At 49.8% G+C, this 16,178-nt stretch overlaps 3 protein-coding genes across 5 annotated transcripts in view; 2 read left to right on the top strand and 1 right to left on the bottom strand.

The window, feature by feature from the left end:
• LOC126581303 (E3 ubiquitin-protein ligase RNF220) overlaps positions 1 to 1,051 on the top strand; it is a 1,861-nt gene extending 810 nt beyond the window's left edge. The window contains exon 2 of the mRNA XM_050244863.1: positions 1 to 1,051. This exon is cut by the window's left edge and continues 137 nt beyond it. Within this exon, the coding sequence (XP_050100820.1) occupies positions 1 to 670 (670 nt within the window). The 3' untranslated portion in view covers positions 671 to 1,051.
• An 83-nt stretch (positions 1,052 to 1,134) lies between these two features.
• LOC126570829 (lamin-B receptor) lies at positions 1,135 to 4,959 on the bottom strand. The gene is made up of 3 exons (XM_050228865.1): positions 4,844 to 4,959; positions 2,446 to 4,262; positions 1,135 to 2,376 (listed from the first exon to the last, which is right to left on the bottom strand). Exons 2-3 carry the CDS (start codon positions 4,244 to 4,246, stop codon positions 2,090 to 2,092), a joined length of 2,088 nt encoding a protein of 695 aa, XP_050084822.1. The 5' UTR covers positions 4,247 to 4,262; positions 4,844 to 4,959; the 3' UTR covers positions 1,135 to 2,089.
• Positions 4,960 to 6,122: 1,163 nt separating this feature from the next.
• Positions 6,123 to 16,178, top strand: part of LOC126569965 (mucin-5AC) — a 43,328-nt gene continuing 33,272 nt past the window's right edge. For 2 of the 3 annotated variants that reach the window (XM_050227394.1, XM_050227392.1), the window contains exons 1-2: positions 6,123 to 6,219; positions 7,108 to 7,514. In XM_050227394.1, the coding sequence (XP_050083351.1) occupies positions 7,403 to 7,514 (112 nt within the window). In that variant the 5' untranslated portion in view covers positions 6,123 to 6,219; positions 7,108 to 7,402. Of the gene's footprint in view, positions 6,220 to 6,979; positions 7,000 to 7,107; positions 7,515 to 16,178 lie in introns of those variants that run through there. The other variant, XM_050227393.1, reaches the window with a different exon arrangement.

Raw genomic sequence — 16,178 nt, 5'->3', positions numbered from 1 at the left:
GGACGATGATGACGATGACGACGATGCGTCGATCGATGTCGAGGAAGTTTCGTATGAAACGTACGAATGGGCCGGCCAGAAGCGTATTCGTTCGACCACCCTACTTCCACCGACAGCATTGGCCGGGGTGGCGGTGCGGGTTACCAATGCGGACGATACAGACGACGAGCTGAACGTGGATGGGGACGAGAGTCAGGTGTACGGTCCACCGCAGTACTCGGAACGGGACGTAATCGTTTCATCCGACGGTTCGGCTTCCGGAGCGCTCCGCCAGCTGGTGATGGCCAACGAACCGCACACCATCAAGCCACCTAATAGCCCGGGCGAGGGCACGAGTAAACTCCCATCAGCCGGTGCCAGTGGCGCAAGCGGTTGCTATGGGAAACACGACGAAGCAGTGCTGCTGAGTGAAGCAACGAGCGCTGCCGGTGCATCGGAACGGACGATCGTGGAATCTCTGAAGGCGAAAGTACGCGAGTACGAGGGCTACATACGCAACCGGCCGAAATGTTTGATCTGCATGGACGACTTCCGTAAGCCGGTCGTGTCCGTTTGCTGCTGGCACGTGTACTGCGAGGAATGCTGGTTGCATACGCTCGGTGCACGCAAACTATGTCCTCAGTGTAGCATGATCACATCGCCAACGGATTTGCGGCGCATTTATCTCTAATCGCCTACTGTCACCCGTAGTTCAATAGCGATCGATAACGACAATAAGCCATTAATGTGCATCATGACCCAGACCTCAACTTCGCAGTTATTGTATGTTGCGGTCTGATCGCGTCAAACAAACGCGGCACGCCCTCCACGAAGCCGCGGTAGTGATTTTTAACAATAACTAAACGAACTAAGACATAACTAAGAGAGACGACGGTAACGTGGCTAACGTTGAGACTGCAAGGGTTATGGCATCGTGGGCCAGTTCTGCTGATTGCTACGCTCCGTCACCATTAGTCTCTTCAGCGAATTTAACCACCATTCCGATTAGAATAAGTCTTTCTTTCACTCATATTGTTTGTGTATTTACAATAACGAAGAAGATAATACAATATTATGCTCGTACTAAAACAGTGTTCTTCTTGAATGGAGTAAGAAAGGGATCACGAGCACAATGCAGTAAGTAATAATCGGCAACTTGTGTAGACAAATTATTTTATTTTCCCTTTTTTTATTTAAAACTTAACCTCTAATCATTTGTCTCTACTTACAAGCTAACGTCTCATCCGTGAGCAGTACACAAGGGGTGTAGTAAGGGATGCTTTTGTTGACGCGATTGATCATCATCTCGATAAAAGAAAACCATGTTTGTTCAATTAATCTCTTGCTCTGTGTTTCAGTCTTTTTTGACTGATTGAACTGATTTTTTTCTTCTTTATATTAAAAATTTACATTTTAATCATTACATTACGTGCCTCAGTTGATTGTGTGTCACCTGTGTAGCGTTAGAGTGTCACCTCACATTCGCCTCATACGCTATTTTATACCAGAACAGAGAGCTAATTGTTGACGATAGGGCGGGCATAATGGATATTCGACAAATAGCAATGGACGTTGGTTCACTAAAGATGCACGCAAATCGAACGACCCAGTGATGTAGCAGTTGCGCTGCTGTTACTACATCGCACAACTGGTAATTGCAAATCTCTCTTTCTATGGCATTACCAAAAGGTTCAGTTTGAACATTAGTTTCCAAAGGAAATCATTACCACACAACGGACTGTAGTACGTGAGACGTGAAATGTGATTCCTTGTTTTTGTTTTGTACCACGATCATTGTTCAGTTACTACTACCAATAGACTTTTCGAACCCCCTTCTTAAAGTACGCAAAGTTTACTAGCGAACAATACTAATCCTAGCGAAGATTTCACACAAGCAAATTAATTGGGAAAAGATGGACGAGGGATTGCATTAAACCAAAGGCAAGCTTAGATATGATATTTCCATGCGGGTTGGGATGGGAAGGACTACAGGAAAACAAGACAGTTGAACAGAGGATTGAAAGTGTTTTAAAAAGGACTAAAGTGGGGACAAAGGAGAATTGGCTGCTGTACAAACCTGAAAAACGGAAAAAATCGAACCGCGCATAGCTTAAAATACGCGTGGCACCAGCAGATATGGGACGGTGTTACAGTAGCGGTTCCAGGGAGAGTCGTACATTGCGTTGTTACGCGCACTGAGTCGCTTGGCTCGGTGCACCAGAATGGCCACGGTGAACAGGGCAGCAAGCAGTGGCGGTATAGCGAAGCGCCAGTACAGCAGAGGCAGCAAGGCCACCGATTGCAGGATCTCACCGACGTAGTTCGGTTGACGGACGTAGCGCCACGCGTGGGTAACCAATAACCGACGGCCCTGGTAAGTTGGGTACGTTTCGAGACCTGGATGCAGTAGAATTTCTTAGTAAAACATGTTCGCCATCATTATCGTTTGCAGTTGTTTACACTTACCGACAACCTTCTTTCCGAGCGGATCCAATCGATAGAGATACTTTATCCGCTGGGCGGATCGCTTCAGGATCAGTCCGGTGAGCGCAACGATGGTGCATAGAGCCAGTGCCCACAGTGGTACCTCGGTTAGCTTGTGCGCGGCCACGTACTTCGGTAGCAGTGTTAGAATGAACGGAAAAACGGCTTGACGCAGAAGGAACTGGGTACCGTAGCCTTCCTGTTGCAGCTCGAACGAAGCCGCCATGTGATGCTCATAGATGAGCAGATCGAGCAGGTAGAGAACGGCCAAGCCGGCAGCAACAAGTGGAACTGGTTCTCCTGATACATTACGCACTGCATACAACAGACGGTCCTGGAGCGGAGCTTCGGCTAGGGTCTCGGGCAAGGCGGCAAAGTGCAGATTACGGTACAGGATGATGCCGTTGAAGAGCAGAGCGAGCACAATGGATGCATGGTAGGTGATGAGCTTCAAATTAAAGACGTTCAGCAGTTTCGGGTTAACGTCGCGGCCAGCATACAGATCGTACAGCACACTACCAGTGCAGGCGTAGTGATTCTTCTGCTGCGGTTCGGCGTACCGGGCTCTAAGGAAGGCCACAACTGATGCGACAAGAGCGGCGACAATGCTGAGCACCAGCAGCTGATTGTAACCACGGCTTACGATGGACAGCAGCGGGAATTTGTAGCAGTATTCAGCCACAAACACAGCCAATCCAGTGCCAACAGCCACGACTATGCCGTTGAAGGTGTAGGTACGATCCTGGCGAGTTTCGTGAGCTAGCCGCACTACACGGCCGATCGGAAGGGCCGTTAGCAGTGCGACACCGAATAGGTAGAGCCCGTAGAACGTTGCAATCTCACGGTTAACGTACGTCGACAGCGAGCGAAACTCGTTCCAGTTCTTCGGCAGAACGAAGCGACAGTCACGGTGTGCCGCACCGGAACAGAAGTGATTGGTGGCAAACATGAACAGCGGAATGGCAAGGGTAAGCAACAGGGCCGAAAACGGGCCACCGAACTCGACCGGTTCCAGCTTCTGGCGAAGGCTTTCCATTCCGGTAGTACGCATGCTGAGCCCATTGTTGTCCGCCTCAGTTCGTCGGAAGCTCTGGAAGTCATTTTCGTCCTCGTTGTCGGAGTACTCCTGCAGGGCACTCATCGAACGGGACATCTGCGAGCGTTCCGTCGTCGTGGGGGTCGCGTTCGATCGCTGGCTAGTGTTCGGAGTGGCGCTCTTGCGCGGTGACCCCTTACCGGCTAGGTAACCGCTCACTTCCGCATCATCGATGATCACCGAAAGCCGCTTGTCGATCGGAGGAGAGCTCTTGATGCCCAGCAGCGCTTTATCAGACTTATCCTCCGATGCACGGATGCGTGACGAGCGACGTGGTGGTTCTTCCCTGAGCTCAGGAGATACCTTTTCGATCGGTTCCGCCGCTACCACCGTCGGCTTGCGTACAACGGTCGGTGGTGGTGCAACGGCGACACCCGTTGCCGTTATGGTTGCCTTCGGTTTGCGGCCCGGTGAAGCACGGCGTGCCGGAGATGCTTTACGTGCCGGGGACGCTTTCCGAGCCGGGGACGCTTTCCGAGCAGGTGAGGCCTTACGACCAGGCGATGGTTTACGTACGCTCGCAGTCCCCGGTTTACGGCCCGGTCTCTTGCGTTCCACCGCCGCCACGGGATCGTTAGTAGGCGCGGGTGCAGCAGCTTCTGCGGCAATTATCAGACCGCTGTTGCTGCTCGTCGTAGTAGCCGGGGCCGCTACAATCATGGACGTTCGTTTCCGACGATTATCCATCTTGGCCACTGCTGAACTGCAAAACAACGAAACAGTAGATTAGCACCACACTGGCAAATCACGTTTCCCCGACCGTTTCCAATCAAATTTAGAGGTTATAGCCCCACCAACACGCGACAGAAAATAAGCTGCTGCCGCTGCTCTCGCTACGTGGTGGTGGCACGCATCTTCGCGGGCGACACTGATAAACACAAAATTAGCCCGCCCGAAAGAGATGGGACGACAGCGTCAGCTATCTCTTCTTCTCGTACACGTTTGCGCCTCGCTGGAATGTTGTTTGATGGGTTCCGCATATATGTGGGTGCGTGTGTGTGCACCAAAAAGGGAACGTAGGGCGGCAAACATTAAAATGTAATTTTCCGACTGGACACTACCCGTGAAAAGGAAAATCTACCCAACACTGAACTCAAAAAGGGCCCGTCCGACGGCACCGGGGAAGTCAAGGGCGCGCTTTTGCCTTTGAGCATCATCTAGCAAGCCGCGTCAGGCACACAAAAAAAAACGGCGCGCACGGCGTCCCTTCCAAAACAACATTCTGGAGCCAGAGTTTTTGGGGCGAAATTACAACCGTAACACACCGAACTTCACCATACCTACCTGAGATCGGAGGAAATCTAGCGTTTGCCACGGAGCACGGTTCACAGAAACTCGTTCGACACCTAAAAATACACAATTTCCAAACCGCCGCCACACTCTCAAAACCCAAGCGTCTCTTGAAGGTAGGACGAGGGGCGGCAACGGAAGGGGGAAGCAAACGGTGGCACAGTGTGCGTTTACAAGCGGAGTCGAATATTTACTGTAACAAAAAAATGCATTTTTCATTTTATAATGTTTGTTTATCCCTAAAATATTGTAATTTAGAGTTCAAAAATAAAAAGCATGATTGCTGTAGGTGATGGATTGTCACAATACATTTTTAATTCTATTTAACAATACATTTAACGTTAAACTTGTTGGTATAAACATGGTTACAGTATCACAAAAATGTCTGGAAACACCATGGCGGTACGTTTGGATTTTAAAACTAAGGTGCTTATTCTGTAACTTTCGATTGCGATGGCCTCAGGCGTTCGATGATTCATGCGAATTTCGAAACGTTTCGAAAACAATAAACAATTCAAAATGACAGTTTGAAGTAAAAAAACTGTTAATTAACTTGTTTTTTTCGGTATAAAAACGACTTAACCTTTGTAATAATAGTATACGATTAGCAGAAAGAAATTATTGATGCACAATCAGGACGCTATAACTGTTTTTCAGATGCTCGATGCTCGATGTAAACAGAACGCCAGCTGTCGACCACAAAAATGCACTCGACATGCAGGCGATCGTGAACACCAAATGAACATAAAATGAACCAAATGAATCGAACGCCTGAGGCCATCGTAATCGAAAGTTACAGAATAAGCACCTAAGTTTTTCCTTATAATTTCTGAATTATTCCTCCTTTTTCTCAAACAACATTGATTTTTTGTTCGTTTAAGCTTAACACACAGCCAGAGAATTGTGTGTACGATGCTCTGCGAGAAGAGGGTCAGGTTTTATTAGCCTACAAACTTATCAACTCAACTGCTTCCTGCATCTTCAAAAAATCACGTGCAAACCCGTTTGTTCTTTTGTTAACCAATTCATTTTAATGTTTTCACTTATTAAAGAAGCTTAAGCACTCCTTGCAACATGATCGCGATCGTTTTTTGTTCAACTCCAATATTTGAAGGCGAGAAAATCAAGCAGAAAACGAATCTCGCGATCAGCCACGATCATTTCGGCTTGCACGGTTCGAGTTTTCGAGCACAGTCCCCCCCCCCCCCCCCCCCCTGCGGCTTCAGGTGGGGGTTGTGGTCCGCGCAGTTGATCCTCGGGGTCTCAGAAGTAAGATTTCTCTTGAGCTGTACGTTTCGAATCATTACTCGCTAGCCGTGTGTTTTGTGTACTTGGGACTGGTGGGCTGGCGTTCTGCAGCTGTGTCATGTGTGAGTTTCGGTTTTATGTTTCAGTGGTTGCGCTTGCAGTGTAGTATAAGATGGCTTATGCACCCGAAAGGGTTATACAGGAGCAGGTGGAGCTGTGTGCGCGAACTGCAACGCAAGTGCATTTTACAACGCAGCAGTAGCCGAGACGTTCGTGATCTTTCGTCGATCGAACTGGCAGGAGTGTTTACCGAGACTCGCACGATATTGTGATATTACAATTGAAAAGCACACGATCACTGCGAGGTGGCGATGTGCCGGACATTCATAATACGGTCACCGTAAAAGGTGGTTCCGGGTTCGTTCGAGGTAGTGGTGCTACGCGACACGGATCCCCGGCACAAGCCCTCGTCGTCATATGGTGTTGCAATCGGATAGACGCCCCTGCTTGCCCTCTTGCCAGCCCGTCTAAAGCAAAGTCTGGTCCCCAAATCAACGAAACCGCCGCTAGTGAGGCGTTTCAGTGGGACAACGAAGACGAGAAAGCGAGATAGAGCAGTGGCTGGTTGTGTGCAGACCAAAGTGAGACCCCACGTTGTCGACCACCGAGCCGAGCTTAGGAGACGATCGTTTGATGCGAATGCGAGAACAGCTTGCCTGCCAGCAGAGCACATGCTGCAGCGAGCACGATCGTGCACGGGCACGGCTACGAGCGCGCCAACATCGCGTCGTGGAGAAATCGATATTGTGCAATCTCTCTTGGCTGCCTGCCAGCAGGAGTAGGGACCGACCAAGCGGACGACGTCGGAGAGCGCTAGGGCGACGGCGACAAAAGAGCAAATTGTTTGTCACCATTGGGCTGGGATTGAGGTGTTGTGGGCGTACTGGTGTAACGCGAATGCAGAGAAGCGCAAACGAGTTTTAATCGAAATTATGAATACCTTTTTTCAGGGTTGATCGAAGTGATTAAAGGAGAATGGTTACAACGGTAGTGCGGTGATTGTGTGTGGTGGTGATAGGTGCTCTTGCTGCAAGTGATCTGAAGTAGCAGTAAGCAGTGCACAAGAGTGTACTAGGTGAAAGTGATCCTCGAAACGACTTGTGCTATCACTAACGGCTTCGTTTTGTCTAGCTCGGAGTGGAGAAGGAATTGGTTCAAAATTGTTCAACAACACACAACAACCGCGCGAGTGTAACATCATCATCGGTTGGTGGACGAATCGCGGTTGACCGGCCGCCGGTCAAGATGAGTCCAGTCACCAGACAACAGATCGGCCAACGAGGTGTCAGCATGTTGGCACTGATCGTAGCTCTTAACCTCGGAGCGGTATTGCCTCCACTGACGGTGGCACAACAGAGTAAGTATTCAAACGCACCTACAACCGAGCTTGGTCTCGAGTAATTGATATTCCACGCACTTGTCTACTCAACTGCACCAGCACCGGCCCGAGTGACATTTGCATTGATGCACATAATCGTCACCATCACCGAACAGTTTCACCCGTTCGGACGTAATGGATCACTGTTGTGATCGCTCGGTGCCGGCCGTAGACTGGACTAAACGGCGCAAAACTTTCGTCATACCGTCCGCGCAGGAGAAAGTTCCGGCAGTCCTCCCACCGGAATTCGTTTTATGGACACTGCATTTAATGACATTTTTACTCGTTGTCGTCGTCGGTGTCATTATTAGATAAAACTGACCGTTTATTTGGTGAATCATTCGATAACCGCACTCGCATATGCTACTGTCGCTAATCTTGGGTTACTGGTTGGGTGTTGAACGGACAGGAACTTTTTCATTCATCAAGGGTAATGACTTTATTATCTCACCGGTCACGTTCTACAAGTTGATCGCGGTGGTTCAGCATAAAAAAAATGGCAAAGAAAGCCACAAACACGAACAAGCTTTACTTTATCAACCATTTGATAGTGACATGCAGTGGTTCCATTTACGAGCCCGTGACGGCACATTAAAATTACCAAAAAAGCCGTAGAACAGCTCATAAGAAGTTCTTACACAATACTTCACTCGAGTTACACGGATTACGTTTGTGTGAGTTTGATCCAGTTATGTAGCTCCTCGTTAAAACAATAACCCCTTGCATCGTTTAACCGATTTTGCGTTTGGTTTTATGAGCTCATGTGCCGCTTTTCTAAGTTTTCTCATTTTACCCGCAAAAACCTCTTCCGGAGCACGTATGGTCCACGTTGCCTCGCGGGAAACTATTTGCAATGAACCTCATCGACAGTTCGTTCGCGAGGTTGCTGTTGCACTGTACAGTTGATCTTTTGTGATACATTGTTTTTTCACCGCATTTCATTGTTGCATCATTGTTACGGGAGGATTAATGGGCCTGTAATAAAAAACTTTATCCATTTTTGGCGTCATCCTTGCCGTTTGATCGAAAGCAGGAGTATAACGGGCTTTGTGTAACTTCATCTGGTCGTCTGGTCCGTCCGATCTTTGCTCCATAGTCCGGTCCGGCATGTGTTGTGCACTTTCTCGGTGAGCAAATGATGCGCCTTTGAGCCACACAACGGTGGCCACTCGCCGATGCAAAGCGAATGCTTAATGATGAACTGTAAAGCGGGTTCGTGGTGTTGCAGGCATTGAAGTCTTTCGAACCGGTGTGGCGTATGCAGAAGAAAGTTATTATTCGTTTCGGTTAATCCGGTGATGCGGTTTTCGTTTGTTTTCACAAAAAAAAAGAAAACTGCTCAACGTACCCAATTAATGCTATTGATTGGTGTATCGTTATCTATGGCTTTCATTTGCATGTGTAAATGTTAGTTTTCTTTGGCCAACAACAGGAGCGACCAAGATGCATCGCGCTAGGAACTTGGCTGATGAGTTCAACATGCCTGGCATGTCGTTGTAGCGAAAGAGCAGAACGTTACGCAACGACTACTTGGCCACACGTTTCTCACAGAGCGATCGAGCGAATAATCTGGGCCAGCACATCACATGCTGCCAAGCCATATGTGAACGAAGTCGAGCGGCGCTTTCTATGCGGCTCAGCTCAGATCATTGGACACATAATGTGTGCACCCTTGCCATACATTGAAACGCTATCGATCAGTAGCGTGAAAAGAGAGAGGGAGAGAGAAATAGAAAGAAAGAAAGAGAGAGCGATTGATCGGGAGGGTAGAATTTAATTACCATCTGATCGAGCTGATCGATCGAAACATATTCATTTTCCTTCGTTCCTATTATGAAACCCCTTTAAATTGTTTGATTTTTCGATTGATCCATCGGATCATCACGTAAGCGTTTGTGACATAAATGATTTGAAGGTTCGTAGCTGCCACTTTAGGCCACGGTCTGCCTAGCATTATCTGATTCACTCGATTGCATTCGTTTAATTAAAATGAAAAACAAAGAAAATCAATGAAGCAACCCTGCAGGGCGCTCGTAGGCGGATACAATACGAATACGATCGCTACTTTCTACGCCGTCTCTCGGTTGCTCGGTTGCACCTACTCTTTTCAATTAAGCCCTACCTCGATCTCACCTGGCTTGGCTTGGGTTTTTTTCTTTTTCTATTCTGCTCTCCTCATGCGTGCCTGCATACGTGCTTGAATGTGTTTATCGTGCCCGCGGGAGGTGGGCCACACATTCTGCATCACTTACTGGTTAGGGACCAGGCGGTGAAGGCCTGCGCCTTCGCCTAGCGCTTCCCACCATTGCTTTTCCATCATTCAAATTCGGCACTCTCTTTTTTTGGGAGGGCGCGTGTGTTCGGTACAGCAAACACGCACGATCGTTGGTGATCTGCCTGCCATGCGTTGTTTGACTGCAGTAGCGTCTTGGCATTACCATAAACCATAGACGATAGTTGGTAGTGTAGTGAAGCGTAGCATTAATTATGATTCTTTCACTTAATTTTTGGGAACCTTCTCCCTCCTCTTTCTCGCTCCCGAGCGCACACTTTTTGTGAGATCGCTAGCTGGCGGTGCAGGCCGCAGTAAGCGCACAACGACGCCATTGTGTAACGGTTAACTGTGATCGTTTGCCATACAAGCGAGGGAGAATCACGCGGCACTGTCTATTAGCGTTTGGAGCGAGCGTCTGTTTCGTTTGGAAATCGATTCACTGCGAGAACAACGAAGGAAGCGTCTTGCCGGGGCAATCTCTTTTCTTTTGCCAGCCATCGCTAGCTAGGCAAGTGGCGCAACTGGCGTGGTGGCGAAGATGGTCCCGTTCCCTGCGCGGTACTACAAGGGTACCATCATCGGTTGAAGGATCCATCGTCGATCGTCGGTGCACGGCACGACGTCGGCGGCGTTCCAATCCTTTTTCGCATCGATAGCGATGCGCGAGTGACGCGCAACAATCGATGCTGACAGGCGCCACAGCAGCAGCAGCATGCCAACGGCGCTTCGACTGGCCTAGAGCAACCAGTAACCAGCGATCAGCAGCATCGGCATTCTTTCTCTGTCTCTACATCGAACCTCATTGCAGGTCGCCTTCCAACACGACCTGATCTATCACGTATTTGCATGCCTCCTCTTTCAACGCTGGCCCTCCTGCAGCGTTTGCCCCTGAGCTCGCGGCTGTGGGGGCCGCGATGTCACTTGCCTGCATACCACTCCTTGATCGCCGGTCGACTAAGCGAGCTAATCGAGCGAGCCCTCAGCGCAAGGTGTTTACGTTCCGGAGGTCACACCGGGCTAGCAACACAACAATGGTTTTTTTTTTCTGGCATTTGTCAGCTAGAATGTAAGGTGTTCAGTTCTGGCCTCCGATCCGGGTTCAGTTCCTTGCTGATCGCTCCGCTTTACGGTCACCTTTCGATCGCACGAGCATGCTCGCTCACCCGATCGGCCAAATAAGGTTGCAGCGAAGCTAGTTGATTGTAGGGCAGCATCGAAACCCCCCACATCAGACTTGTGCGGATTGTGACAAGCGTTCAATGATCGTCATTGTGTGTTCGCTCTGGGTGGTGGTTTATGGAGTCTTTTGGTTTGATCTACGCTCAAGGATTATTGGAAATATTTTCTACCCTCAATAGCAATCGATCCAAGCGACCGAAGCCATGGCGGTATGATTCTAATTAATGATCCTGACGCAATATGCGCCAGAGCGCTTTGTCAGGAATTTGGCGCAACATTCCAGCCACGATTTAAGCCGCCGCTTGGTTGGTGGCCGCTCTTTCGCTTGGCCATCGAAACAAATACCAAATTAGGCACCTCCGAATACTACGCACCCACTGCCAAAACCGATTCAGTGCACGCGCCCCGTGTGCATCGCCATGTTACGCAAATGTGCATCACCACTCATCATTCCGGCGATGGACGCATTTGAATCAGCTGGAAAGTGCGGTAGCGCTGGCATGTATGTAGCATACCGCGTGTGACCTTGCCCGATGATTGGTTGCTTTGGCTTTCGGCTTTCTGTTTTGTTTCACCTCGCAATTGAGAGTAGAGTCGCATTAGAGCAGCGCCATTGGCAGCCAAATGCGGTGATTTGTTATAATTGATTTATCCTTTTCACTGGACTGCTCTCCAACGGTTTCAATGGCGCGTGGCGCAAGGTTACTGGATGCTGGAGCGAGTCCACCGTGGCGAGTGTTTGGTGGACGAGGGCCACCGTGACCTCACAGCTTTGATAGATTGGTTTGTGGTTCTACCGAAATGGGAATTAAATTGACTCTCATTAGACAGCAGGTGAGAGTTGGTCTAATAAAACCCAACGAGAACGAATCGTGAATTGAGAGCAACGCGATTTGCTCGTGGATCGTTAAGAACCGGATCATCTGACTGCACATAATGCTCGTACGGCCGAGAGGCTGTCAAAATCTGTTGTGACAATCAACCCCTCTGACCAATGGCGTGACATTCCCAACATCCAAGTTCATGGGTGATTCGTGGAATGGGACCCGGTCACATCATAGACACCTCTTTAACCCAAAGACAGCTCGCCATCGTCAGCTCCGCTCGCCTGTCAGCCTGCGTTTGTCCTTGTCCTCGGTGCTCGATGCTTTCGATCAAATTAACCCGAGCACGATCAGTGCGCGCGTCTCATCACAACGAGAACACACCATCACGGGCACGCGGCCACAATTTTGGATGCCAATTAAACAAAGCATCGCTGAATGTTCTGAGCGGAATCGTATCGATCGCTTGCTCGCTCGGGCTCAGTTGTTGCAGTTGTGCTCCCTCTTTACCTTCCAGCCGCTCCCACGATTTGCGCTGGCGTCTAATTGCCCTGGCAGCACCTTCGATGGTGCGACAATACCGTGGCAATGGCGATCTAATGGGGAGGAAAACAATAAAAAAAAAGAATCGAAAATAAAACCGTCCACCAACAGCTTGTAGGAACCGCGGATCTAACGTGTTCGGGGTGCGCGCGCGCGCGCGCGCATTGATGGCGACCTCAATGAAAGATCAGCACCGAAGCACCGAAGTGACTTGCGACGAAGCGAAAGGCGACGAACCCCACCGGTGCACGGAACGCTCCGTGAGGCTGGCCTGCGCGAGTTGTGCGAGCAGGATGGCATCAGATTTGCTTTCAATTCTGCTCCCCGACCGCAACGATCGTCAACCACGTCAAGGTCTACCACATACGAGCGCGCTCTTGGGGAACGTGTTTTCTGCTTCAGCGTTGCAGTGCGGCCCACTCCGTTTCGCCGCTGGACAGCTGAAAACTGGACCGGAGTGTTGGGTTTGGCGAGCGGTCGATAAGTTTCCCTTACCCAGGGCCTGGACACCCCGGCTACACACAGTTTCGCTTTCGGACCAGTTTTTCATTCCGGTCCTTCCTTGGGGGCCGCTGCCGTTGCTGATGCTGGCAGCGGAGGAGTAACGTTTGCAGATAGCTGCTATGCCGGATTCTGCAATGCAATGTCATCTATGGTCGCGTTGGGATGTTGGCACAGTGTTGGCAGGATGGAAAAAAGGAATATTTTTTCGAAAACACAACATCGCCATTCCTTGCGCGGAGCCAGTCGCAGGCGGTTTCTAGTGATGAAATCCAGATCACCGGTCTGAGCCACTGTCGCGACAGCATAACTAACCTAGAATCAACCGAGGAAAGCCATCGGTCCGGCGAGATAGTGACGGTTAAATTACCAGCAATTAACGGAATGGCCTCTATCTCGCCGCGGGGCGGGGGGTTTCCTTTGCTTCGTGCATCTGTGTTTCGCTGTCTTTCGACCACAAACAGTCCGCACCAGCATCCGATTCTGTGCGACGATTGATCTCGCATGTTTTGACTTATCGTTGACCGTATCCTGTACGAGGAGAACTTTATGGCAGGCAAACTGACGGACCAAAAGCCGGACTGATGCTGTTGTGTTATGAGATCAGTCCGTTAATTTGCACATAAATATCGTGCGACTGCTTTCCGTATTGCTTTATGGTGCCCGCAGTGTCCGGAGACGCGTACGGAGACGCGGAAACTTCACAACATCATTAGCATAGCATTTAATCTAATCTTTCTGGCGAGCGAGAGTGGGCCCGAAACAATAAGAACGAAGAGGAAAGACTCCAGGCTTGCGGTTGGGCATAAATTGGCGAACGCAGCATTGCTGAACGCACGAAAACGTGTCTCTAGTCTACGACAATGGACAGTTGGGCAGCAAAACCTGTCCGTTGGAAGCCTTACATTTTGGGACCAACACCAACAGCACCGGTGGACGATCGGCTTGTGTAACCGCCTAAAGCAAGCGGCGTGGTCCATCAACTCGTTGTCGTCGTCGTCATCGGTCGGTGGTTGGCTAAAAAAACACATTTTTTTGCCTAATCCAAAACAGGTTCCTGGTCCGATCCGTTGACTGGTTGGCGGTGGCAGGGGAGCTGGCCCATGATTAGCATAATATCCGCTCGTCCAAACGTCCGCCAAGTTTGTTTTAATTTCTAGATCAATGCGCCCGCGCCCGGTCAACGGGAACAAGCGAGCACGGGGAGCGTTATATGACGTTGCGGTCTGATGAAGAAGGAGGAGCGTAGTCACACCGCGTAAGACGAATATAATAAAAGTGGATCAAACACTAAAAAGCGAAACCGGCACGAACCAACGAACATTCGATTTGCGTGTGCAAGCGTGGTGACCCAACGCTGAAAAGTAACCAAAGAGAGGGCGGGCTGGTGTGTTGGTGGCCGAAAAACCCGGAATGGGTTCGATCGAGCGAGCTACCGGGCTGTGAAATTGTTGATTACACCCACCGTCTGCTTAATAAGGCATCCGCATCAGACAGCGCATACCGTCTGATTCCGCCAATGCCTGTTCGGTCCGGGCCATCGAAACCAGTGCCGTCGATATGATTTCGTTTGATTTGGTACACTACCCATCGCGAAGACGATCACTTTGCGCCCCGGCTGCAGAACCGTGAAGCGTGACATTTAGTTTGACATTTCAGCACTCATTACCAGTGCGGGGTCTGCATTCCCCTGCCGTGGTGCCGGCTGGCGCAACGATTGAGGGCTGCCTCACTCACACACCGTCGGAGGCTGATCCGGCGCGGAGTGGTGCGTTCGTGCGGATGGAAAGGTCAGGAAGTCGGCGGCTCGTCAGCACTGCCGCCGAGTGCGCCAGTCAGTGTCGAATGAATGGTTCGTTCGAAATCTGTGTGGCAAAATGGAGTGAAGGGTTTCCGAACGATCTGGCGATCGATCGAGCGATCAAGCGATCGGCCAGAATGTGTCGAAAATGTCGAATGGCAGAACGCTTACCGCTGGGGCCCAGGGTGTTGAGGTGAGAAGAGAATGAACGATCGAGCGAGCGGGCTGGTTGCGAAAAGGATTGGGGACGGGCGGATGTACACAAGTGACTGTTGATTGAGCGATCAGATTGATCGTCCGGGCTAAGGGCGGGACACCGGTAGATAAGAAAACTGGCTAGCGGCCGGAGGAACTCAATTAAAATAGTAACAGCTAAATGTTTGCTAATCATTGCCAGGTCATTAATGGCCTCGAGAACTGTTGCATAATTTGCATGATGAAATGTGAGATTCGAGTCAGAATGGTCACTGTGGAAGGTTGACGTAGCACTAACACTAAGCCGTGATAGCGATTGAGCTGGTAAATAGTCCAGTTGGAGAGATTACCAATCAATTGACGGATGGTTCGAAACACATTCTCCAGTGTGTCAGTTGTAGGGATTCCTTTTGTGCTGTTTCATCCTGAGAGCACACAACACTGACTGATCATACCGAGAATGGCCTTGACGGTTTCTCTCTGCCGTTGATTTCACTTCTTTCACTGCCAGTTTCAGCACCGCTCAGGTTGCATCATCAACCTGTGTCCCGGGGCCGGGAGGCACTCTAGCGGGGAGAGGTGACCTTCTGGAATCCACTGCATTCAAGATCAACCACTATCTCAAGTTTTTTTGTTGTACACATAACTAGGCAAGGGAAAGTGGGTTCATCACCTTTATCAATGCCATGCAGAGACGAGCAGCACGAAGCATAGTCACGCTGGAAGGCATTTCTCTGTATCCGGATGATTACCCCCGCGATGGCATTATGAGTAATCTGTATCGGCGAGCGCGAATGGTGTGATTTTGTTCTGCAAGAGCCCGCCAGAGAGGTCAAAGCAAAGTCTTCTCACCCATCGGGGTTTATCAACCTGCAACCCGGCTATTGGACATCCCGAAGGACGAGACGCGTTGATCCGGTTTTCCAGTTCCAGCTCAAGTTCACCTCCGGCTTCGGCAGCCGGTTCCGGTTACCCTCGCTCAAGGTGGAATGTTTAGTCACGTTTTCATTCGCCGAACTCTACGGTGAACTCATTCTGGGGACAAATATTCCGAGTGGTTCGCAAACAATGCATCAGTGAGCGCGCGTGAGCCAGGGAAAATAATGTTTGAAAAAAGGGTCCGAAAGGCCTCTCGATGATGGGTGCGCGATGGGTGTAGAAAGATGATGCTACTGATGAGTGCGAGAGAGTGTGAAGTTTCAGCCCGATTCATGCCATTGCGCCCTGGCGCCTAGCTGGTTAATTACTTCATTTTTAGATAAGCAAACATCTTCGTGCGAGGTGAAAGGAAAAGGCCTTGAATGTATAATTACGACTGATCAAGG

The sequence above is a fragment of the Anopheles aquasalis genome, chromosome 2 (genome assembly GCF_943734665.1).
Source record: "Anopheles aquasalis chromosome 2, idAnoAquaMG_Q_19, whole genome shotgun sequence".
Taxonomy (NCBI): Eukaryota; Metazoa; Arthropoda; class Insecta; order Diptera; family Culicidae; genus Anopheles; species Anopheles aquasalis.
This window is presented reverse-complemented; position numbering and strand designations above follow the sequence as displayed.